This window comes from Alosa pseudoharengus, unplaced genomic scaffold (genome assembly GCF_046254945.1).
Source record: "Alosa pseudoharengus isolate Yale_2024_CS ecotype anadromous, Long Island Sound unplaced genomic scaffold, YU_APseudo_1.1 YU_APseudo_1.1_scf_3, whole genome shotgun sequence".
NCBI lineage: Eukaryota > Metazoa > Chordata > Actinopteri > Clupeiformes > Clupeidae > Alosa > Alosa pseudoharengus.
Window position 1 is genome coordinate 30,833,638 of NW_027468718.1, and position 25,693 is coordinate 30,859,330.

General features: G+C 39.6%; 1 protein-coding gene across 2 annotated transcripts; it reads right to left on the reverse strand.

Annotated features, from left to right (window-relative positions):
* Nucleotides 1–5,892: 5,892 nt before the first annotated feature.
* On the reverse strand, nt 5,893–25,030 carry arl5a (ADP-ribosylation factor-like 5A). Of its 2 annotated transcripts, XM_076264015.1 has the most exons (7): nt 24,624–25,029; nt 22,749–22,805; nt 15,317–15,377; nt 12,287–12,434; nt 7,688–7,771; nt 6,923–7,074; nt 5,893–6,588 (listed from the first exon to the last, which is right to left on the reverse strand). In XM_076264015.1, exons 4-7 carry the CDS (start codon nt 12,428–12,430, stop codon nt 6,540–6,542), a joined length of 429 nt encoding a protein of 142 aa, XP_076120130.1. In that variant the 5' UTR covers nt 12,431–12,434; nt 15,317–15,377; nt 22,749–22,805; nt 24,624–25,029; the 3' UTR covers nt 5,893–6,539. The 2 variants fall into 2 exon arrangements, with proteins under 2 accessions (XP_076120130.1, XP_076120129.1); XM_076264014.1 differs by lacking the exon at nt 22,749–22,805 and having other exon boundaries at nt 24,624–25,030.
* Nucleotides 25,031–25,693: the final 663 nt, after the last annotated feature.

Consider the following 25,693-nt stretch of genomic DNA (forward strand, 5'->3'; position numbering starts at 1 on the left):
TTGACGACCGGATACGGATATGGTCGTAGCGCTGGCCTATTGCATGCCTAGGCAGTTTGAAAGACAATTCTCTGCCCGCCCCTTGGATTAAGCGAGGTGAATGATTCGATGCCAGACTATACATGTCAATGATATAGGATGGCCCGCCAGGCTAATCAAGTGACCTAAAGGGCTGAAATGTGGAGTCGAGTTCAGAGATGCTTGTTATCCAGCAGAAAGGAAAAAAACTATATTCTAGCCACTGTAACTCTGTGTCAGTACATCACACAGTTATTCGGATTGTTTTCCAAGAAACTACAATATCTCAGCTTTCCAAAGAGGTCAATCATTTGATTATAGGCCAAACTAGGTGGGAACAGTGTCCTCTGAAGCAGGCACTGTGCAACTTCAGGCGAAACCTGGAAATTGGTATTGAGAATTAAGCTGTGTTAAAGGGACACCAGGCAAGCCTGATGCTTTTTCTCTATGAAGCTCCCCCTAGCGTCTGTACGTGTCGATACACGTGCGAGCTCTGACTCGGTCTAAAGGTCTTTTCCTTTTCTTTGCACCTTCCGTCAAGGGTTTTCGCTGCTTCTTCGCCGACTCTGCCATTATACACACGTTTGCAACAATCGCTAGCGTTTCGTTAGGCTGCCTTGGTGCTGGGGATACAGGATGTAAACTGATCCTGCTTCTCGCGATGTCTGAGAATTTGTGAGACTGAAGGTCGGCGGGTCGGATACACCGAACTTGCAAGCGGGATATTCTTCTTACAGGCAGTAGGGGCAGGCGAGAGAGTCTTCATTCGCCCTGTAATGATCACAATTTCCTTTGGGCCGGATCCGCATAAAAGCCTTTAGATCCGCCTGTAGCGGACATACGGTATCTGCCCGTGGGCCAGATCTGCACCTGATAGAGGTTTCAGCTCTGCTAGCAATGCTGTTTTATCACCGGTTTACAGATTTGTCCCAGGTCCGATTTCCGCAACTCAACTGGAAGTCAGGAGATGCGTTTAAAATACAAAACACTGATTTGGCCCAAACCTGGATTACAGATATGAGCCAAAGGACCATTTTTTCACAGCTGACCCAGGTGGTAATGACATTGATTAAGGTGCTGATTCTGCTAAATTGACTGTCCTTTCCCTACTTCATTTAACTGGCTGCTAAAGAAAAAAAAGGTATTTTGGAATGGCACAAATTTAGAAACCATGGGGGTGCACTATATGTTCCCATGGCCACTTCATTTCTACAGTAAGGCTGGAAAAGAAGATAGTTGGCTCAATATTGATCACATGCTCGTTTCATTATTTTTATTATTACAGTGGTAAAAGTCAATTGTTGTTTGTGTCAGATCTAACAGTGCTATGAGACAACCCCATATTCTTGCCACGCATGCAGAAGTCCAAGCAGTAACATTAATCAAGGATCTTTGGTTTGCTCACTATCAATCTTTTGACATGATTTGCCAGCCTGCGGTTGGACTAGGACGCAGCCCAACTTTTCAAGGTAGGCTATCTGCTTTTTATCTCTGTTGGTTTATTCAGAGACAACAACAAGCAGCCGAGCGATTGATAACTTTACTGTAGTCCATGGGCCAGATGAGATGTCGGTACCACTCAAGGTGGCAAAGGTTGCTTATACTTTTTGAAAAGATATATGTCTGGTTAACATTTTTGTCTGATAACCCTTCTGAAGTCACAGCCAAATTAGTGTTATCAGCTGTTAAAGTTACCCTCCCCCATTGAAAAAACACATTTTTGATGCAGGTGCCTATCTTGTTTTTTTTAAGTGGAGTAGAACTAGACCTACTCTGCTTGTTGACATCTTATTATGTATGATGGCTAAACTTTTTTTCTTTTTAATGTCGCAATTGGTTAACATTATTCAACTGTGCTTGTGGTTCAGCTGTGGGCAGGGCAGGCAAATTAGCGTTGTAGAGGGGGCAGGGATGGCGATGAGCGCTGTTTAAGTAATGAAGTGACATCTTAGTAAATTCCACGCAATATGGTAAAGCACAGCATTCGATTTCTGCGCATAGAAAAATTCGGTATTAGCGCTTTCTCTGGATATTCGGCCCTTGGTCCTGTATTTTTCATAATTATATTTTTGTACAAAGTATTTATGTATATAAACATTGAATGTGGTGAGGTCAGGTGATCTTGTAATTGCTTATTTCACCTGTGGGTGTCATGTGAAGTTAAAGAGTAAACCTGACGAAGCAACAGCAAAACACGTCGTTCATGCCAATAGAATAAAACAATCAGTTAATACACCAATGCGGTGATCTCTCGCACTTTTGATGGCAAACACCAACAAACCCAGACTGGTGGGCATGGTTTGTTGGAGTTTGCTGGGGCAGTGTACAAGCACCTGTTGTCTTATGTTATTATAATCAATCATTATATTGTTAGTCTTTTTTATACAACAGTTAGGTTGAGTCTAACTATTTATTAATATTAAATTGAACAGGAGGCATTCCATGAGTAGCGATATCTCAGGACATCCCCACTCATTTTGCATTGAATTGTCCAATGCAAAAATTCGATTCATTGAAAGCAGGAGAGCAGTACGGTGGCCGACAGGTGCAAACGACGTGCAACTTATAACACATGCAAATCAACAAAACACGTGCAACTAGACAAAACACGAACAAAAATGTTCAAATAGAGCATCACTGACACTATTTATGGTTGTCACTTTAAAACATACAGAAAGTGAAGGGACACTGAATCAGTGTTGGGAAAGTTCACTTTCTACGTGAACTAGTTCAAAGTTCAGTTCACAAATTTTAAAATGAACTAGTTCAGTTCATAGTTCATAATTCAAAATTTTGAACTAAGTTCACACTTTCCAAAAATGAACTAGTTCATAGTTCTTTTTTTTTTTCATATGTTGCTGCGAGCTATTATTTTTCAAAATTATTGCCACAGCCCATAGAATGCAGTTAATTTGGGTTGAGGATCTGTCTTGACAGTCTTTTGATTTTGTATTGGCTTGCACATACCTTGAAAGGCTAGCCAGGTGCTTCAGTTCAATGTGCCGTTTCAGGTTTGCTGTGGATGTGACTGAAGTGCTGGCAAAGTTTGCACAGAAATGTACGATTTTTCCCATCCTCACCGACCTTGTCATAAAACTTGTTTAAATGATCATACGACGCCTCCTTGCTGCTTTGTCGTCTACATCAGCCTTTCTCAAACTTCTTTGACCTGAGGCCCAGTCAAGGCATACTTTGGGGTCATAGGGCCCACCTACATGAACCCACCCCCTCCTCCCACCCCCCATCAAATTATAATGATATCACAATTATTATTATTTTTATACTATATTGCTATACATGCACTTCAAAACAGTCAATGTTTAAAGTGCTAAGATTGTTCACAAAAGTTTGTGAAAACATGCACATCAGAGTACTGCTTTACTGTAAAATATAATTAGGCCTGCAATGTTTTTGCATTGTTGGATGATGCTTGCATGAGAAATACTTCTCAAAACAAAAGCAATTATATGGGTGCCGTTGTTTTGGGATCTTTCCCTCATGCAAGCATCATACACTGATAGAATATTTATATGCTATTTAAATACATTTCATTTGAATGCCTGATTGTAAGGATTCAGGAAGCACAACCAGCTTTTGTGAATGGTAAATGGCGGATCAGATCATGCGTAAATCACTGATCTGGAGATCTTTAGCTATCTTTAACTAAGACTAATTAATAGCTTTTGGCTGACTTTAATACTTAATGCTAGACAGTGTTTTATATAGTCTGTGCTCTGTTTTTATGGAAGTTGCGTAAATCCACGTCGTTCTATTAAATGTCGTTTCATAATTAAATAGCCTTCCAATAGGTTGAGCTTAGCTTTGCTACCAACGTGCACACGCATGCATTGAATAAACGCTCATACCACGACTTAATTCTATGCCTCTATGTTTGATGACACCAAATTAACAAGTATTTCCTACTAATTGCAGAAACGTTTGTTTTCTTTTTCTGTCCGCGGTTCCTTGATCAATTGCGCAGCAAATTATCAGACGATGCCCCGGGAATAATTTCACTCTGCAGACCAGCATTGTCCACGTTGCGGACCGCGGCCCATAGTTTGAGAAATGGTGACCTGCATGCTGCCATATTAAGGCCTTTTTACGGTGTGTTTTAGCCGGGTTTTCATGTGGAAGGCTGTGTAGAAATCTGGCACCCTATTGAACGAAGTTAAACTGAAAGAGCGTGCCGTTCACAGACACCAGAATGAACGAGTTCACAGTAACGTTCATCAGGCAGTAATGCAGGACGTTCAGTTCAAGTTCGGTCAAAATATGAACGAGTTCATGAACTTTCGTTCAATGAACGCGTTCAGGCACAACACTGCACTGAATCCAATTCCATCATTAACGGGGACCATCTGAAGAGCTTTTAAAAAGAGACAGTTTGATGGACCACCACACACTGGAGGGCAGTGCTGTTTGGGGGCAGTCAGCTACAGAAGTAGCCTAAATGGAGAGTGATGACAGAGAGCAGAAGGAAAACAAGACCAGGGATGCTTAGTCACTGGAAAACATGACACGCTGGAGAAAGGACAACTGGACCCCCACACTGCGCACTCTCATATCAGAAAACAAAACTCTTCATCACTGAGGTAAGCATGCTAAATGAAGTGATGGCATTAAACACTGGAAAAATTATGCTACATAATATGCCTAACAAATGGCACTTATGAGATCATAGAAGGCTACATCATACAAAACTGAGTGATGATCAAATGCAGTATTCATAGTGCTTCTTGATTGCATCTGTTAATTGGTGCCCATCATCAAATCCAAATATGTGGACATCATGAACCCTTTGTCAAGGTCAGCACTTAAATAGCATTACAGAATGGTGACCTTGCTGAGGAAAACCGGTAGTGGTTCACTTTGGAGAACTGATGTTGCATGGAACTTGAGTATTGGTAGATTACCTCCGTTGAGCATAACCTTAAGAGGTAAAAAAAAAAAATATATATACATATTACAGTGTCTACCTGCCAATATCTTATGACAAAAATTCTAACATTATACCTCATGCTGGTCATGGGTTCAGGCCTCTTGCACAGCAGAACCAGAACCAGTTTTCAAGATCATCTGTGAATGTTGTCTCTCAACATGTTTTGTCTCTCAAGCACAATAGTACACCACATTGAAAAAAAACAAACAAAAACAATGAGCTCTTTGCTTTTTTTTCTGGTTAAGAAATTCATAGCTGAGGCAATGTAGTGAGCTTATTCTACCTAGTACAATACCCACATTTGTTCTGACAATGTGGTCTACACTGGGCACTCAACTAAAATATGTACTTTGAAAACAATTAGATGTTTATTCTGATTAGATTTGAAAATAACTAACCATATAATTTAGTGTAGCCTAGTGCTCTAAAATCTTTGGTTTAGGCTACTGACTAGCTGAGTAGCTACATATTTAACACTTCCAAACTAGAAGGCTAAATCTGAACAACTCCAGACTGAAAACTTCTTAACAGGAAACCACTGTTTACAATACAAAATACAAGAACATTGTGAAGCTGTTCAAACGTCCTATTCTGTCCCTTAGTCAGGAGTGTAAAGCATTGTCAGTGACAAAGTAAAAACATTGCCCTCATCAGGACTGATGGTGTATCACACTTTACTTGGGATTGGTCAACAGTGTGAGCACTATAATTCCACTATACGCCTAAACAATGTACCGGTACTCTGTAATCAAACACTGGTTTAGCAAGTACTTTAAGCTTCTCAAATGGTTTTGGATGAGTCCCTGGCAGCCTTCTGTATACACTTGGTATAACAGCCTGGGAGCAAACAACAGTAAATTACAAAAGGCAATGGTCTGTATATTGGAAAAAACATATATAGAATACATAATAAACTACAACGACAGCAGCAATGACAGATAAAAACACTTTATTTCACTGTTTTTTTTTACATGAGCTGAGCGGAGGATATTTTCCCCTCTTCGCTCTTCACTTGTCTCTTCAGCCCTTAATGCCTAAGGGCTCTGATGCAGGCACAAGGTTAATGCAAATACTGGACTGCACATACAGGGCAACACAATCTCCAGCAGGCTGGCAGTACTGCAGTACTCCAGACAGGCATGTACACTCATCTGGGTCTCGGTCTTCTCCAAAGCTCTCCTCTGCATCTACTGTTAGATCCATTCTCATTCTTATTTTTAATTGTTTTTCCCCCTTCCGACCTCTCCTTTCTTAATGACAGGGTAAAACCGTGCAGGAAAAACAAAACAAATGAAATCAAGACCAAAAAAAAATCAAAATGAAACACAGGTGTTTGGGTTGGTGTGAATTCAGTCTGGTATTTGTTTTTGTTTTGTTTGTTGTTGTTGTTGTTGTTGTTATTGTTGCTGTGGTGTTGTGGTTGTTCACAGTTCTTAATCTGAGCAGTGATCTGTAAATAAATAAAACCATGAGTCCTGGTGACGTCACTGTGTCACCTTCACAGTGAGCTGAGCAGCAGCCGGCCCCCAGTCACGCCTGCACATCAGAGTGAACCCACTGCACGCTAAGGGGTCAGAGGTCATCTCACTCGCAGCCGTGACATCATCCACTCCAGGCCCTGGCATAACCTGCAGGGCGAGCAAAAAGAAAGGAGAGGGATGTCAGGGCAATTTAGCCATCTTGAGTCCAAAACACGACATACCATAGATATGCATGCACACAACACACATCACACTGCAGTTTTCTGACTCGTACCATAGAGGTCAACTGTAAACACCATATCACATTCTAAAGTTAGACAGTCCCAAATAGTATTCTCCATTCACTACAATCAGATCAAAGAGTTCAGTCCAATTTAAAATAAACAGAAAGGCACAGCTAAAATCATAGTGATTCTCTCTGTGACAAGCAACCCAGTGTCTATTCCTCCTCCCTGGAGCATGGCAGTGCGGCAGGTCGTACCCTTCGCCAGTGAGAGCGCAGCAGGCCTGGATGTGCCACTGATGGTCCTTCACCGAGGTGAGCTGCAGGCTCTGAGAGATCTCCGCCACGGTCATGCAATCCTTCACATCTTGTTTATTGGCAAAAATCAATAAACCAGCCTTCTTAAGGTCCTGGGGGGTAGAACATGCTTATTTAAGGTACCTACTGGAAGGTGTAATATTTTTATGAGCATATTTTTTTAAAATGCAAATATGACAATGGCATCACACAAATATGTTTGTATTAGAAGGATGATCTGTTTCATAAGTTGAGAAACTACATCTTCAAGTTTGCCACCATGGTATGTGGTACAAAGCTACTTGCAACAATGTACTTCAAAGTCCGATTGGGCTTTGGTTCAACTTTGTAACTAGAGCACCTATTAAACAAATTCTATTGACAGGGCAATAAAAAACCCTGTGGTCTAATGTTGAACTCAAAACAAGAAGGCTGAAAGGAACTGAAAGTACCCTCAACTAAACAACAAACAGTTTCTTTCGAACATCCTACTCTGCTGTGACATATGGGTGCCTTTAAGCAATAAATTATAGCGTTATCAAATAAATGTGAAACTAGACTGGGGCACGTTTCCCAAAGTTAGCAACTTTGTTGGTTGCAATGCAACAGGTTGCTAACAGGTTAGCAACTATGGTTTTGGGAAACGCACCTCTGTTGCATAAACACAAGGATTAGGACACGACACACTGCTGTCGACCTGTATGCCACTTTGAAGACCTCACTTACTTCATGTGCAAGCATTCTGTACAGTTCCTCTCTGGTCACGGAGATCCTCTCTCTGTCTGTACTGTCAACCACCACGATCACAAACTATGACGAGATAACAGAACAAGAGGTCGCGTGAGAGGACGACACAGAACAAAGGCGTATGCTTTTCAGTACACCGAGCGGCAAAGCTCGGAACATCAGCAAAGCATATTCTCAATGAATCATGGCCACTCGTTGCCATGGCAGCGCCCAAGGGTGGAAGGGCTAGGTGCATCATTTCCCCTGGGGATCAATAAAGTATCTATCTATCGGAAAAATCCGTATCTAAAGAGTTTTACAGCATGTCTTAGGCTAACCAGCTACAGCATAACTCATAAGCATACAACATATCATTTCGAGTGAAAAAACTAAGAGAAAATCCAAAAAAAGTCAAAGGTACAAGACTGTGTACATATTTTCATTTCCGAGCAAAGGAACTACTCATCCCATAAACCACCACGCCTCACTGAATAATATAAGCAAGGACGAAACGGCGCGAATATTGCCATTTGAACAATTTCCAACCGGCAACAGCACGTGAACCCTTTCCTGCAAACTGTGATTTTTATATAGTGAATGTGCAGTTAATAGCAGTTATTTCAGGAGTAATCGTGTAAATAATAGTGTTTTGACATTGAATTTTATATTTATCATCGAGTATTTTATATTGTGTGTGTGTGTGAAAGCGGTTAACGTTAACGTTAGCAACATGGTGCAGTGCTTCGTACCTGACTGTCATCACTGCTCAGTCGGGCTGATGCATGGACCGGTGCATGGTCTGCTCTTGGACCACCATATTCAGTTTATTAATTTGCCGTGAATTATTACACAAAATGTTAATTAAATGCACGAAGAAGTATTCCTAGGTTAATGATTGATATGAATCATACAGTATGAAGGCTACAGTAGCCTAGCTAATGTTTAACTAGCAGCATTAACGTTACCAACCTCCCTGCTTAACTCACCACAACTTTGTAGGTCTTGTCCCTCATGCTGGCCCTTACAAAACCCACAAGCTGACTCTTGGACACACAACAGTCACTAATGTGACCCGATTTAAAGTAGCTTTAACCCTTTTGGATACTGACTAAAACATAATATATTTCATACCTGTGTTGCAGCATGTAGGCTAACGTTAGCTGCATTATGTAATGACATACAATGTCGAAAATGCTAAAGGTTAGCCTGTCGGCTACCTGAAAAGTTTGAGTGTTTAAACTAACATTTACAGTGGTCTATTTGATAGTTTATTGGCCCTGACTAAGTTCGTGTGTATAAACCACAATCCTTGATACAAGTACCAATATTCGTCAAGAAAGTTTTTAAATGACATTAAAATTTTCGCCATAGGCAGTAAAATACTCCGCCATCTTTGTCAATAATTTTCGCTGAGAAAGTTTCAAGCTATGACCATAACGGCCTTTCTACCAATCAGAGGCATCACTGTGGGATTGTTCAGGATTGTGGGTAATGAAGTACTTATCCAAGAGATCGCGAATAAAAGGCATTTATCTCAAAACAAGGTTAGTGCCCTATGAACTCTTGGCGTCTATATGAGCATATACAATCGCTTAGTACAGCCGTAGCTGGTTTTAAGTCTACCACGCATTGTCAATGGAGAAATTGCATTGAATTTTTACTTCCGACATCGGCTGTGGGCGGGACTGTGCAGCCCTATTGGTAGTGTAGTTAGTGTCTACACATAGCCGGGTAGATGTTGCACTAGGGAATAGAGCCAGCCACAGAGTGGGCTTACCACTCTTCCATGCAATCGAAGAATCAGAATGCTGAGCCGAGGCCTTTTCTGGCGAAACTCCTACGACTTGGCCGTGAGAAACAAGAACGAGTACAATGGCAACCGCGTCCATATTTTCCCTGACTTCAGTGCTGGCCCGGCGCTAGTGTTAATTTTGTCACCTTTTTTTAATTTAGTCTTAGTCTTGTGACGAAATGTCCTTTTTAGTCTTTGTAATATTTAGTCATTCAAATATCATTTTTGTTAGTCAAGTTTTAGTCGACTAAAAGTCTCTTCATTTTAGTCTAGTTTTAGTCAAAAGAAAACTAAAGGTATCTTAGTCTTAGTCAGTTTTAGTCAACACATTTTAGTCTTTTTTTTTTATAACAAATTATTTCTGATTACCATGAGTCAAATAGTGTTTCACACATCTCAATTTTCCAACAATATTGTGTGTCCACAGGGCTACTCGTCTGTTATAATTACTCATTCTGATTTTTTGTCAGTCAGTATGTTTACATGCACAGGTAAGTCGAGCTACAGCTCGGCTGGGATTTGACCATAGACAGTAAAAGATTTGACTGGACCACTGTAATATTCGTAGACCAGTGTTTCTCAAAGTGTGGTCCGGGGATCACTGGTGGTCCGCAAGCTATCCCAAGTAGTCCGCGAGCAGATGTGGTAAAATATAATATAGATGAGTTGTTTGCAATATTGACCAACTTGTATGTAAAAACAGTTCTGCAACACTGTCTATGTAAGATATGCCAGTTTAAATCATACAGTATGAATCCACACAATAAGCAAAGTGCAAAGACAATAAGCAAGGTGGTTCAGTGAGTAGGCCTACTGTGTAGACTAATTATAGGCTACTGTTGAAGTAGGTCTAATCTTTTTTTTTTTTTAGCTAGGGTTAGTTAAGTGGTCCTGAAACTGAAAAAGTTTGAGAAACACTGTCATAGGCCAAAGTATTAATGTTTTACTCTGCCTCGCTAGATGGCGATATGCGCCCAAACACAACACATTCCCCAAACAGGCTCTCCATCTTAGCCATAGCTAACTTGCTAGCGAACTTTCCATATTAGCTTACTTGCTAGCAAACTTTGCATCATCAGTCTAACTAGTTAAATAGTTGACATTACATGATGAACATTTTCGTATGGACATTCTGAGGGATGTTAATTTGTATGAGAGAAGCTTTAACTTCTGGGTATGTAGCATTGTGGCATAAAGCTTAGGTAGTTAGCTTGCTAACTCTGGCAGAAATCTCCAGTGTTCTTGTTCCATGTAGTTTCGTGTTGCAGCCACAGGGTTGCAGCAGCAGCACGTAGACTAGCCTACAGGAAAGCTGTTGCGTATGAACTCATTCAGAATATTTTGAAAACGTAACAGCTAGATATTCTGTCTTCTCATTTTGTAGACGAAAATGAAGAGAGATTTTATCTTAGTTTTTATTTCATGCAAAACATTTTAGTCTCGTCTTTTTTCGTCAACAATAATGCATCTTAAGATAGTCTTAGTCAGTGTTTCAGGACATTACTATCGTCTCGTCTTAGTCATGAAAAAAAAGGTTGTTGACGAACATATTTCCTCTCGTCTCGTCTGACGAAATTAACACTATGGCCCGCTCCTCAAGTGTTGGCAGTTTGATGATATCAAGAAAAAACTCTGCGAACGTGATATGGAATATTCTTTGCTTTACCCTGCTACTCTAAAGTGGAAGAAGGAGAAGTGGAATCTTTTCTACGGGACACTACACAAACCTGCCCTGAATGACTATCATCACTCGTTTGTTCGACGTACAAGATTAAAATAATCTGTTGCATTATGCAGTTTTTCACACTGATATCCTTGGTTGAAGGCCTAGATGTAATTGATGGGAACTGAAATTTCTCATTTCTTTTCCCTATTCTTACTAAAGCATTTTTTTCTTTTTTTCTTTCTCTTCTTCTTATAAGCCCATGGTTGTTGAACATAAGTTGGATCTTATTTGGCCTGAGTATATGGGAGGAATGATTTATTGCCTAAACTTTGTTTGTTTTGTTTTTCTCTCTTTTTCTCTCATTCAGATTTGTCTGTTTCTCCTACAGGCCCACAGTAGGCCCCATGAGGCAAATTTAAATTCATATATATCTTTTATTTATTTCATATTGGCTGTCTTATGACTTGGTTTGTACATAGGGAAGCATTAATGCACAGTAAAAGTATCCCTAGTTAATATTGGCAGACAGAGCCTGCTTTCTTTCTTTTTATGTCTGTGTATGTTTGTGTGTGCATGGAGAAGCATGTGGGTATGTGTGTGTGTCTTTGCATGTGTAGCTCACCTACTCCCTACCCTCCAGGCGCCCTCCCTATTCTGATTGAGTAACCCCTAGGCAACAAAAGGCAACTGCAAAGAAAAAACTTTAACAAACAAAACCAAGTTCACCACGATTCTGGCCTTCCGAACTATAATAAGCATAGCCTATTGTCATGGCTGTAGATAACATATGAGTGATGAAATTTTGGCTTATTTTAGGATTTTTTTTTTTAAATACTACTAAATACAATACCTTAAAGTATTTTGTTGCAAACTACATTTTATTTTTTCCAATCCTGCAAAATACAAATTACAAAATACCCTAAAGTAATTAAATACGCATTTCAAATACATCTAATTAAAATACTGCCCATGTCTGCTTAGTAAGGCACAGGTGCTATCATAACATGTCATTATGACTGGTAAATTAGTGTGCGCTAGTTAGTTCACACCGCAGGAGGTAGACATAAACCCTCCTTTGCCTTTTATATGCGATTGTATCAAGTTCTCCAAACATGTGAGCGTGTCAAGTGAGAGGTCTCACCTCGGTGTTCGTGTAGTAAGTGTTCCACGACGAGCGCAGGGACTCCTGACCCCCAATGTCCCACATGAGGAAATGGGTGTTGTTGACCACTATCTCTTCCACATTGCTGCCTATTGTCGGCGAGGTGTGTACCACCTCGTTCATTGAGCTGGGGAAATGAGAGCAAATGAATACAGTTAGCAACCGTCCAGCGTTGGCCAACGAGACACATCCAGGGCCCTAATTTAAATAGTGGGCAAAGGCCAAAGTCAGTGAAAAAGCAAAGTTACTATGCATGCATATCATATGGCATGTGGGAGTCAACTACTTTTGCATTTAACTCATTGAGTGCCAAAAACGTAATATTACGTTTTTAGCTTTTTTTTTTAAATTACGAAACTAGACACTCTAACACACCTTATATGTGATTTTGGGAACTCTGTGATGAATGGAAATGAAATATATGACGATCATGAAACTCATGAAAACGCACAATCTGGACATTTTATCTGGACATTTTATCATAACTCGGTTGCCGCTTTGGGTCGAATCAGTGACAGATGCACGCCAGGTCAAAACCAGGCCATTTTCGTGGGTCTATCACTAGATGGCAGTCTCGCCAGGTCTCGCTGATCACTTCCCGGAAAGTTTACACAAGTAAGTAACAGGCAACACTTCATATTTCATGAAAGATGTTATATCTCCATTTCTAGAAAAAAACAGCGATTTTGATGAAAACTAGCCACTGTTTAGCTTGGGATTTCTCAGGAACAGAGGCGTGTAGAAATACACGGTTTGCACCCACCGAGAGCTTAAAGTCTCACCTTTTAATCGAGCTATTGTGTGTTCATAGCTATAACACAGAATATGCTGTGGCTGTACAAAAATCATCAACAATGGTCTAGATTGCTGGCACTCTAGGACAAAGCTCCCGAAAACAGCTTGGCATTCAATGAGTTAAGGTCTTGCCCATGGTGTTAAGTTAGCAAATTCATTTTGCGTAGTTATTAAATTAGCTTTAGTTAGACCTTGGTTTCCAGGCTACCCCAGTGTGTGTTCAATACAAAGAATTTTTTTCTCAGTCTTCTTTGTTGACCCAACTATTCCGTTTAGTTCTCCTGTTTATACAGATAAGAAACTAAAAAAAGGCATGTGTGTCCTACTAAAACTACCAAGCGACCAACACCAAAAAAACATGCAAACCCTTGTAATCAACACCCACTGCGCCAATGGCACTGATAAATGTGTCAACTTGTAAAACTGACAACATTGTTGAAGATTATTTCTGTGTATTTTTGCAGGGTGTTCCAATCTACTACAAACCACCAAGACAACCTGGACAACAGATGTGTCTGTTCTGCACACCAGATCATAATTTGAGTATCATAACCAAAGTAAAAATACGAAAAACAAAATAAGTAAATATAACCATTCTTGAGACATGAGACAACTAAATGTAACTATTCCCAGGTTTATTACATTTACCATTAACATTTCATTTTACATTAAATTAACACAATGTAGGAAATACCCCTTTCAGCCATTTTAAATGCACTATGTACCCATTTAGAGGTTACCAAATTTGTCTAAAATTGACGAAAACATTATTGCAATACCAGGCGTTCTGGGCGCTCTGGCAATCTAAGACACTCTCCTCTGTGTGGCATCAAAATGAGTTTAAAGGCATTATTCTTTGGTCAAAAAAATATTTTGCTTTAAAAAATATAATGGTAAATTATATATGAAACATATTTAACACTATCCTTCTCATTTTTATTTAGTCATCTTTTTTTAAATGAGCAGGTGAAAACATGCTTCCTTTTATAAAGGTTTCACAGTTGTGTCCCCACTTTTATGTCAAAACTTACAGGCATCCACTAAACTTTAACAAAATTAGGCAACATCAAGGACACAAGGACCCACCTAGCTAGAATACATCAATGTCAGACAGGCTTTGATTCCTTTTAGTTTTTGAATAGTTTGTTCAATTTAACATCCCCTGTGTTGTAACCATGATATGTCAACACCATCAAATTTTAGATCCCATTACTCTTAAAAGATAGTAGATTGAAGCAGCAAGCATCAATAGTAAACACAAAACGATTAGGTTACCATTCTGTTGATATTGATACATAGTAGCGGATAGGCATCTTGGAACAGTTATTGATGAGACTGAAATTTGATACAGATAATGCCTGTAATAATAATCTGTAAAAAGGGACAGCAATGTTTGTAATCCTTTTAGTGTAATAGATTTAATGCAGATGTCCGTATTTGTCAACTCTACTTTTATCCAATCTGTAAATATCAAGGACAAAAATCACCTATGTTGTCTATAGACTACACAGAACACCCCTAACACGCCTGGAATTGTGCACCAAAACTCTGTTGCTCGAGGATACCTCTGCGCTGTGTTCCTTGGCTCTTATGTGTTTTCTCCAACAGTGATTAGAGGTGGGTTCGTTTTTTTAGGGCGCTTTCATACCTGGCTCGTTGGATCGGAACGTGGAACGTTTACCCTAAAGATTGGTTCGATTAGGTATGTGAAAGCAACAATCACTCTCTGTTTTGGAACAAAACAAATGGACCGAGACCGCCTGGAAGAGGTGCAAAATAGGTATGAAAGCGCCCTTAAATAGACGGTAATGGGACAAAGCGATGGACAGATGAAAGGGTCATCAGGGGTGCCTTGAAACTGTCCGTGAGGGGGGTGGGGTGGATAATAAATAACTGAACTGAACTGCTCCATTAATTCCATTTATCTTGTGAAAATTATTTGTTGTGTTGACCATCAATGCTGTCAGACCATCAAATTAATTCACAAGTTGAAAGGCTGCATCAGGTCATCTCTCTCTCTAGCGGAGTACTACATGGTAAATATGAACATGCGGTTTAATTCGTCAAGTGTATTCCCCCCCACTGTGTGTCGTGTCTTTTGTCCCTTGTCTCAGGAAAGACTGTTTAAATGATTTCCTTTAACTCACCTCGCCTTGCACTACCATTTCCCTTATTACCAAAAGTAGTCAAAAAGGAAGTTGGGTCGGTACTTACAACTGATAAAGAATGGTCGTCTTCCCTGCATTGTCGAGGCCCACAATGATGACCTTGTGCTCTGAAACATATAATGAAGCAAACACAATGTGAGGAGCCATTTCATAAGACCTGATGTACCTACCATGCCTATCAAAAACAGATCTTCCACAATGTGGTATTCTCAATCAACAGTGATGATGAAAGTGATAAAAGCTTTTCTGTAAGTAGTGAAAAGTAGTGATATTGGTTTAGATTAAGGATTCGTTATATAAAGCTTTGAAGTTAATGAGACCAGTTGACTATTTTACCATAAAAGGAAGTAACAAAGGCCTCTGATTTTTAGGCAAATACATATAGATTATATTGTAAAAGACTATCAAGACAGTGAAAGTCTTTTTTTGTCTGGGCCCTGAGCCCTTTGTGTTTGTTGAAACACTGAGGACATTGTTAGCCCTTTGCAGCTCCGGTGATGAATCATCTTCAAAAGGGACCCCTCTCTCACACAGCCTGCCACTGTAATGGCCATAAATCAGTCAGGGACCCACACAAGCACACAACACAACCTGAGCTGGACTTGGCACCGCCAGACCTCACAGTTTGTCCAGAGAGACTATGGTTACCCTCACAGACTTGGGCTAATCTCTGACGAATGAATCGCTTTCATGATTCCACAATAATATCATAATGTCGGTTAATGTTGAAGTTGTTAAAGTATGAATTACCTTACTGTTTGCAAAAGTTTGTCTCGAATAGAATCCAATTCATAAACAATTTAACTGCTAGTGTGTTAACCTGAAATGCTGTAATGAATTGCTATAAGAATTCGTGTCTTATGATTACAGAGGTCCTTTAGTTTGCCTTTTATTATTTCTGACACAGTTGACTGGAGACTGAAACTTGGTAGCCAACTCATTCAGTTAGTCCAGATGCAAACACCCCATGGAGTCAGCTGAAAGAAAACAGGACGTTCATATAATCTACTCAAACACAAAACCACACCTGATTCCAAGTCTCTCTTGAATCTGTACTATTGAAACAATTTTCTTGCATACCCAGTGCTCAGACAATGCATGTGTTATACCAAAACGCATAAAAAACATTTTTATTTTTATTTTATTTTAAAACATCAAGACCAAAACAGCCTCTCTCTGACCTAGTTTACAAGCTGTCAAAGTCTAAGCCATAAAGCAATACACAAAGAAACTGAAACATCAGTGTGCAACAAAGTGGCAAAAGTGATATTGGCAGGGCAAACTTTTCCTCTCTGGTGAGCTCATTTGTTTTTCTGGCTATTCTTTTGTTTTTACATTCAGATGTGGGTGACCCATGATGCCAGTGGCGCAAAAAGTGGGTATGCGTTATATGCGGCGCATAGGGGCGCAGCTCCATGGGGGCGCCAAAGCGATGGTAAAATATATATATATATATATATATATATATATATATATATATATATATATGGTATTTTCTATATGTAGCTACTGCTGTCCGTTTCTAAATCATTTCAACTTTTTCTCAATGTTCTAGGCTATAACATTTTAGAGGACTAACGGGCTAGAGTAGGCGTCCTTTCTCATAAGATTCCATTATAGAATTTTGACATAGAAGAGGGAGTGGGGGCGCCGTGAGCGCTGGGCGAGCAGATAGGCCTACGAGTAGTGAGTTGCCGTCTATGGAAAAAGATGGATACAGAAAAAAAAAAGCTGTTGACGACTAAAAATAGAAAAAGAAAGAGGGAAAAGGAGATGGCATGTCAAGGGATGCAACAGCAGTTAAATAAGTGGACGGTGAAAGGCAACAGGAAGGATTTAAAGTGATGACGTCTGTACTTGGAGGCTTGCAAATATGAATGTTAACAGACTAACTAGCGTTTGTTAAGCATAATGCCGATTGAAACATAGCCTATTCCATTCAGATAGCTAGGTGGCTACCATGCTCATACTGCACTTTTAATGGCCAACTGCAAACAGAAATGTCATGCTAGCAGTAACTCATAAAATTTTTCCATATCCTAACAATGAAGGCTCCTTCTAATAACTTAATATTGTGTTGTCAATGCGGTGCAAACAAACAAGGCTAGAGTGCCTACATGTATCAGCCTTATCCATTGTGAGCATTAGCTGGCAAAAGGACGTTATGAGAACCGTTTAGACTCCCTTAAAGTGGCAATGCACCATTTATCAATACTTATCAAGTATAACATCAAGTTAAACATCAAATTGGCAGCATTTCTTTAAAAACATATTCAATAGACACTAATACACAGTAATAGTGTAAATTATTGGTCTTTTGTTTTGCTTTAGTTTGTGTGGGGTTTTTTTTTGGGGGGGGGGGCGCCAATATTGTTGTTGCATACCCCTCAAAAATGGGTAGTTGCGCCCCTGCATGATGCACCCAGTCCAAGGTCAAGTCCAAGACCTGATTTCCTCTCAGAGAAACACTGCTGTAATGTCAAACAAACATAAAAGGGAGTAGCCTATTATTTGCTGCTAGTGTGTGGTATTTCCGTTTCAGCCTATTCAACATCTGACAATTTTCTGAGGTGATTTACTACAGCTTTGAACCAGACAAGCCTCAACCAACTTAGAACCTGCCTCAATAGACTATATGCCACATAGGGCTATTTAGCCAGCACATATATTTCCGGTGCAGTGTGAGCTGTGTTGTGACGGTGTGGGTACCTGATCTGCACGGGTTACCAATACAAACAAATAAAACAGCACTGTAGAGCCCTGCACAGAGGGCTATTTAGCTAGCACATATATTTCCGGTGCAGTGTGAGCTGTGTTCTATTCTGTGACGGCATCTTCTATTAGATTGTGCTCCTTTCATGTTAACTCACAGGGCAACTCTTTTTTTAAATTTTTTTTTTTTTACATGTAGGATAAATTCACTGTGAATGAACATGTTACGGCTATTGTTTAGCATGCAACATGTAAGCTTACAAGAAAGACCTCAAGGAAAAACACAGGCAGACAGAAGAGCAGACTTAAGCAGAACTTGAAAAGAGAACCAAGCCTACCACAATCATTTCTAAACTATGAGGTCACGGCCTGATTAAACTTGATTTGAGCTGTAAACTAAATAATGGATCATCAGACTCAACCGTGATCTAAAATACAAAACAAAGCGTTTTTTTTTTATCAGTGATTAGGCTATAACCTATGATGTGAGTAGCCTACCTAAGAAGGAGGCATATCCTCAGTATGCTTTTTTTTTAGGTGCAACACTATTGGCGAACAACATTCTAAACAGGAAGCCATAGTTACGGGCTAACAATAACATGTCTGACTGGTTTCCTGTCAACAATCAACTCAGGTGCAAGCTGTCTGCTGCCTGAAATATTTGATGATCTCTGATTCACTTTAATGATGCTCATCAGGGAGAAGGAAGAATATGACAATTCTTTCCTTTACAACATCTCCTTACAACTTTTGCAAGAAACACCTGTCCATTTGTTTTCAGCTTTCAGAGTGCATCTGACAGGCTATATGTGTTCATCAAACTGCAAAATTGTTCTGTAATCCTCACTATACACACTCTTACGTAGGGGCACACAAAACAGGCTCTGACTCCCTGACGACTTGTCTAGTACCTTGGAAATAATCTGCTGGCTGTCTGGAGTATGAGGGCGAGGCCTTTTCCACAGGGAGAGAAAATATAATGCTCGAGTTTAAAGTAAAAAGGCAAACCGTATCGCTGTCTTCCTGCAGCCCGTGGCATTTGACCTATATAACACTAAAAGCACAGTTCAGACGAGTGGAGACAAGAAATGTGAACGTTTTTTCAGCCCACATGCCTCTGACTGGGGTTTAGTCTGAGCACATTAGCAGATTTTTTGATCTTGTCTTTCTGGGCTAAACAATAACATCTCCAAGACGTGGTGAATTCAGCGCTCCCATTTAGAACACTGAAATGATAGCCTACTTGTGGGTTGGCCACAATGAATGCTCTTGAACACACAGGGTGGAAAAGCTGGGCATAGCGCCGCAGTACTATCGGTTGACTATAGTAGTCAAAAAGGATTCATTTGGAGTCAGCCACTACCATAAAAAATACATAAAAGAAAAAATGATCACAGCGAAAAACATCTTCAACTAGAAATGTAATGCCACAGGAATTACAATAGTGGATGGAAAGCTGCTGGCTTAATGTTGGTGGGGAGATTCCTGGGAAAAAAACATTGAATCACTTAATCTTTGAGTTCATACAAACCCTTGTACCAAAAACCTTGTGTGTCAAGGCGTTCTTGAGATATAACACTCAAGGTGTTTTTGACCTTGACATTTGACCTCCAACATGAATTCACTTCATCTTTGAGTCCATACAAACACTCATACCAAATTTCAGGCATGTATGTCAAGGCATTCTTGAGATATCGCACTCAGAGTATTCATGGACTTGACCTTTGACCTCCAACATCAACTCACTTAATCTTTGAGTCCATACAAACACTTGTACCAAATTTGAAGCATATGCGTCAAGCTGTTCTGGAGATATAATGCGCAAAGCATGAGATATGGCTGTGACTTTTATTTTGACACACGGGAAGCAGTTAAACAGGATGTGTAGTTTTGGGGAGCGCCACATTGTATGCATTAGAAGCTGAGACAGTTGGATTCACAGGTGACACCTGTGCCAGTGTTCTGATTAGCCAGGGAACTACTCTGGGAGCTTAACGAGCGCAGCTGGCTTTAGGCCATTATGATATCACAGCCATTCAAGTCTATGGGGGAAAAATTAGCTTTTTAACATTTTTAATCCCCTATTTCTCAAAAAGTATAAACTTTTTAAAAAATCTGAAATAATAACTCTCTTGCCCCACACCAGACCTTCAGAATAGTTATTTCAACATGCCTGTACGTTAAGCGGTTAGAGTCGCATTCACTTTTGAAAAGGTAAAAAGAAAAGGTTATAATAAGAAGAAGCAGCCAGGAGATTTCAAGATAGTGGATTCCATCCACTATAATTATACAGTTAGGTCCGGTCGAGCTATTTAATATTTTTTTATTGGACGAGAGGCATCACGAGTGGCGATATCCCAGCACCCCAGACTTTTCACTGTTGGTAATCATTCTGCATATTGCATTAAATTACCAACACACACGTTAATACAGAACTACTGCCGTTTTAGAGTTAGCACCGCCATGTTGGATAATTTTTTTCGAGTTCACTTGCAAGCAACGAGTGGTGTCACGTTGCTTGGCAATGGTAAACGAAGAGGTTAAAGATTAGAACTATTTGTGGATGGAGGATGAACGAACAAAAATGTAAATAAATGATAGAAAACACAATTTCTGTATAAAAGCAATGACACTCGTGGTCGTGGGGTTGGTAAAGGATATCGCCACAGCTGTAATTCGGCGGTAGGTACGAGGCCAAAGGCAATTTCAGCCGTGGCAATATCCTTTACCAGCCCCACGACCACGAGTGTCAATTACAGCCGTGGCAATATCCTTTACCAACCCAACTCCCACTAATGTCATATTGCTTCATCTTAAAACACCAGCACATGATGCTAGAAAGCCAAGCCTGTACTACGGAGTCCTTAATGTAAGGCTTTTGGGAACCACTCAAGAACAAAATGGCGATGCTCAAGAGACTACCAATAATCTCATGACCTAAATATTTGAAATAGCCTGAATCAAAATGGCTTTTTTTTTTTTATCACAGGCCACAGCAAAAACAACTATTTGTAGATGGGGGGGGGGGGGGCATTCTATGAAAATAAATGTATTTTGTGGAGAATCAATCGAGGCCTGAAATACACTGACTTCCCAGATTTGAGCAGCTAGCTCATTTATCACAACCTTATTTCCACTGCGAGCTGAACAGCCCACAATAACAAAGCTGAAAACCTCAGGCCTTGTCTTGCACATGCATTGTTCTGTCTTCTGCATCATTTCTGTGCAATGGAAGTTTCCTTGTGAAGTGCTGGCAGAAGTGTGATGTTGCTGATATAGACTTATCTTTTTTCATCATAACCTGCCTGTGCGCTGAAGACATCCATTTCCCTAAACCAGCCATCTGGCAAGCCATAGTGTAAATATACAGATTCAAATAGAGAACAGAAAGCTGCTTACTTTGAGCAATGTCACAGATAAAGGAACAATACTAATATTAAGCAACTTTATCAATAACATTATATATAACATAATAAATAACTAATTTGACAGCCAACACTACTACGCTTTGCAGTTCAATCCAATCCACATAAAAATAGCTATGAATTATGTTCTGTTATGTTAAATCTGGCTTGTTTTTTCCATAATTAACAGCTGGATACAGTCATGATGAACTAAAACAAACCCAATGCTGGATTGACGATGGATAAGACTAACTAGTATGCTGTGGACATGCTCTGCTAAAGGTTTGGAACAAAGAGTATTTCACAAAGTAAGACCACTTCTCCCTAGTCAAGAAAAGTCAGCTTGTGAGATTTCCTTCCAATTCAACCAAATTAAAAAACATCCCTAACCTTAACATCCTTAACTTTTTTGGGGTTAACATCATTCACTCTAAACTGAAATTGAATTTCTAAATTGAAATTGATCAATTCAAACATGTTTTGACAGTAGAAGTAAGATATGCCTATTTCATAATTTCTGGGTTTGTAACTTGCTATGGACATCAGGCATTATACTATATTAGGACAGCAGAGTAACAAAGGCCATTTATGTGTGAACAAGGTCACATGACATTTTAACACAAAGAGCTACATTTGGGTACAGGATGTATGCTTGATGCTGTGTTGCAGGATTCTTTTTTTACTTCAAATTGATGGCTGACCTCCAAAACGACCAGCTACAAGATGGGACATGCCAGCCACTGAAGCTAGAACTGATGTTACACATAGTACAGCAATACTTAAGGCTACTGATTTATTCTTCTTTCATTTCATAATTTGAGCTATTCAATTAGACGTAGTACGAAATTCGATTTGTTTGCTCAACAGCCTACAGCCTTTAAAATAGCTTAGGTTAGCCTTATTTTAAAAAAAACAGTTTGAAAAGAAAAACCCAAGGAAGTACAGTTAAGTATGACAGGACATTGTATGCCTTCCGATTATTAAAATAGCCATCTCTCTTCACCTCTCAAGTCAAGAGATGTTTAGGCCTCCATAGACAAATTTGATTACATTCCCACTTGCCCTTCACTGTCTGCTAAGGAAGTCACTATTTGCACAAATTCACTCACTCTCACATATGGAGGGAAGACTACTGTAGAACAAGTTTTCAGGCCATCTGTATCCTTATAATTAGAAAAGTCAAGACTTTACAGCAAACATGCATTTTGGAGCCAGTGGATAACTGCCCCAGCTGTCTATGTAGGACCCATTGCATGTATAATTGATATAGAGGATCGGTCACTAGGGATGCACCGATATATCAGTCAAACATAGGTATCGGCCAATATCGGCCTTGTTAACTCCTATCACTTTAGGACTAACCTGCTAGGCTGTGTCATCCCACACCATTGTCTTGTTGTTAAAGAAAAGACCACCACACTAGAAAAGTACAAGAGAAGTAAACAGGTCTAAATAATGCTATTTATTTATTAACAGAGCATATTAATTACCTTCTATTCGATTTCTACTTAGCGGTCACCTATAGCTTACACTTTCCAAGAATCTGAGAGAAAACTTAACAAACAACTTAAATGAACAAACAGACAACTTAAATGGACAAACAACAGATATCTTTAATTGTTATCTTTTTGCCAATGGGTGCTGAATCAGTTCTACATTTCTACTAACTGCTATGTGTGGAATGCTGCATACACCCAGATTCATAAATCATATTTTTTTTTGTGTGTGTAAACTTCTTTCCAGGTTTTGTGCATGCACAACGTTTTAGCATGTATTCCACACAAGCCTCTGTTCTCTATTTCCACTGGCTGCTATACTATGCAATGGTTGTGCAACATCCCTCATGTATCCAATCCAAGAATGTTAACTTGATACCTACTAGCCTCCTCACAGACAGACAACCACAGTCATATGAACACACCACGAAAATGTTAGCCTACGAAAGACTAATGCAGCATGCATGAAGGCTAGGTGCTACTAAAGGTGATGTACCTGGCCAGTGCAGTAACTAGGCCTACCCTTTATCCTTGCCCAGTGCTTCTCAACAGGGAAGGGCCTACAAGGGGCCCGGGAAGCTGCAAAGGGCGCCTTCAGGTTACAGTTCATTATATTAAACAATGACCCTGCATTAACAATTGATCTAAACATCTTTGTGGAAAGCTTTTTAATGAGCTGATTTCAAGTTAGGCTATATTGGAATGTGTCATGAAACACATGACAAATGGAAATCAATTATTCTACTTGTGATATTTGAAGATTAATGGAATGGCAAAAATTGTTTTGAAACAGTTTTTATGAAATTAAAATGAATAGGCTTGGTGACAGGCAAACAGTTATCACATGTCCTATGCGGGGTTTAGAAATTATGTTTCCGAGGACACGGGGGCTTTAGTATATGATTTTTTTTTTTACTGACAACAATGCTACCTGATATAACGTTAGTCAACCTACCAATATTCCCCATATTCCTTGTTATGTATTGAACACTTCACGTAAAACTAAGTGTTAACGTTCGTTATAAGGCGTTGTCAATGTTAATAAAACGATTTTGTATCGCTTTGCAAAGGCAATGTCATCAACGTTAGTTGCCCAAGTTTATGACAGTGTTTATTTTCTGCGTTAGCTGTCTGTTTAAAACCTTGAAGTCAGGAAAGCTTGTTAGCAAGGCAGCTGAACACCACTATCAGATAAAAACGTCTAACTTATTAATGTAGTCTGCCAAGCCGCCTATCACGAGGTTGTAAGAACGTCCCTCCAGTCATTTAATGTTAAACCATCACTGACGAGGCTAGACATTTGATGTGATGTTTGGCTTATCACTCAGTACACTCAGTAGTTATTGTTTTACATCTGGAAACAACTGCTGTATGAAGGCTTTCCAAAGCGTAACCGTTTCCAGTACGCTTTTATGAGGAGCTTTGCTAACCAGTTGTGTTAGCACCGCGTCGCGAAAATGATAGAAAAACAACACACTATTACTGGAGTATGTAACCCGCTGTGTGCACTAAGTTATAATATTATCTTACATACCAAAATATTATAGTTTGCACTAATGGTTCCATCACTGCAAATACCAGAGTTCGTGGTTCTAAGCTAACGTTAACTGTACACTGCTAACTACCTTACGCTTACCATAATAACGTTACAGCTTGCCAATTAGCAAGCCCGCTAACAAACTACATGTAAATATAAGCTAGCTGCTACTCCACAACCGCTTACTGTTAATGACATGCTTACCTTGGTGATTAAACAGCCTCCATAACTTCGTAAAAATAATTCCCATTGCAGACCAAGGGCCTTCAGAGGCAGCCACAAATTCGAGACTTTGAAAACAATCTGCTGGCTCGTTGGTTAGCCCAAGCTAGCAAGCAAGCTACCAAGAACTGCTGGAATAGCGAGCATTGAATACTTCAGTTTCCATTAAAGCAAGACCTTTGCCACGATTTCTCATTGATTCTACGAAGAGTTAACGATATATCGACATTTTTGGAGACATCTTCTTACATGTAGGTACACTGCGATAGCCTAACTACCCAGCATCATACACATCTTAGCCGAGATCTGGCGAGAAAGGGATCAGGCCTGGTGTTCGGGTTTGCTGCTCCAGAGTACAACGCTGTCGATGAGGACACAGCTGTGGCTATGCAGCAGCTCAACCAGTGCTGACACATGGGGCCTCAAACTGAAACCGTGGTAAAGTTGGTTTTATATTGGACGTTAGATATTCGACATATTCGAAAACCCTATTTAGCACTGACTACGAGGGTCGAGTTTGTGTCAAATTAACTTTAATGTGTTTAAACAAGGCCTGCCTATATTACACAAAGCTTCTTTTGTCCAAAAACCCATGTTTTGATTTTATAATTTTTTATGCTGATAAAAGATTTCAATCTATTATGCGGCTTCACCTTTTGACTTACCCATACTAAAACACATCTCCTGAACTCGCCTTACTGCCCTTTCTAGTACACAAAGCTTCTTTTTCCCTAAAACCTACTCTTTGATTTTATACAATTTTTAATGTTAAATGTTTCAAATCTATTATGCGGCTTGCCCTTTTGACCTACCCATGTCAAAACACATCTGGTGAACTCAGATTACTGCTCTATATTGTACACAAAGCTTCTTTTTCCCAAAAACCCATTCTTTGATTTTATAAATATTTTTTAATGTAAGAAAAATGCTATAAATGCTTTAAATCTATTATGCGGCTTGACCTTTTGACCTACCCATGTCAAAACACATCTGTTGCACTCAGCTAACTGCCCTTCATAGTGCACAACGCTTCTTTTGTCCAGAAACTCCCT

Bases quoted from the DNA above. Each gene is read 5' to 3' on its own strand.
- arl5a (XM_076264014.1), bottom strand. From the start codon at position 24,669: ATGGGAATTATTTTTACGAAGTTATGGAGGCTGTTTAATCACCAAG. The intron at 15,378-24,623 runs GTAAGCATGTCA...TATATGTTTCAG, and splicing joins GAGGCTGTTTAATCACCAAG to AGCACAAGGTCATCATTGTG. The intron at 12,435-15,316 runs GTAAGTACCGAC...TCATTTCCCCAG, and splicing joins ACGACCATTCTTTATCAGTT to CTCAATGAACGAGGTGGTAC.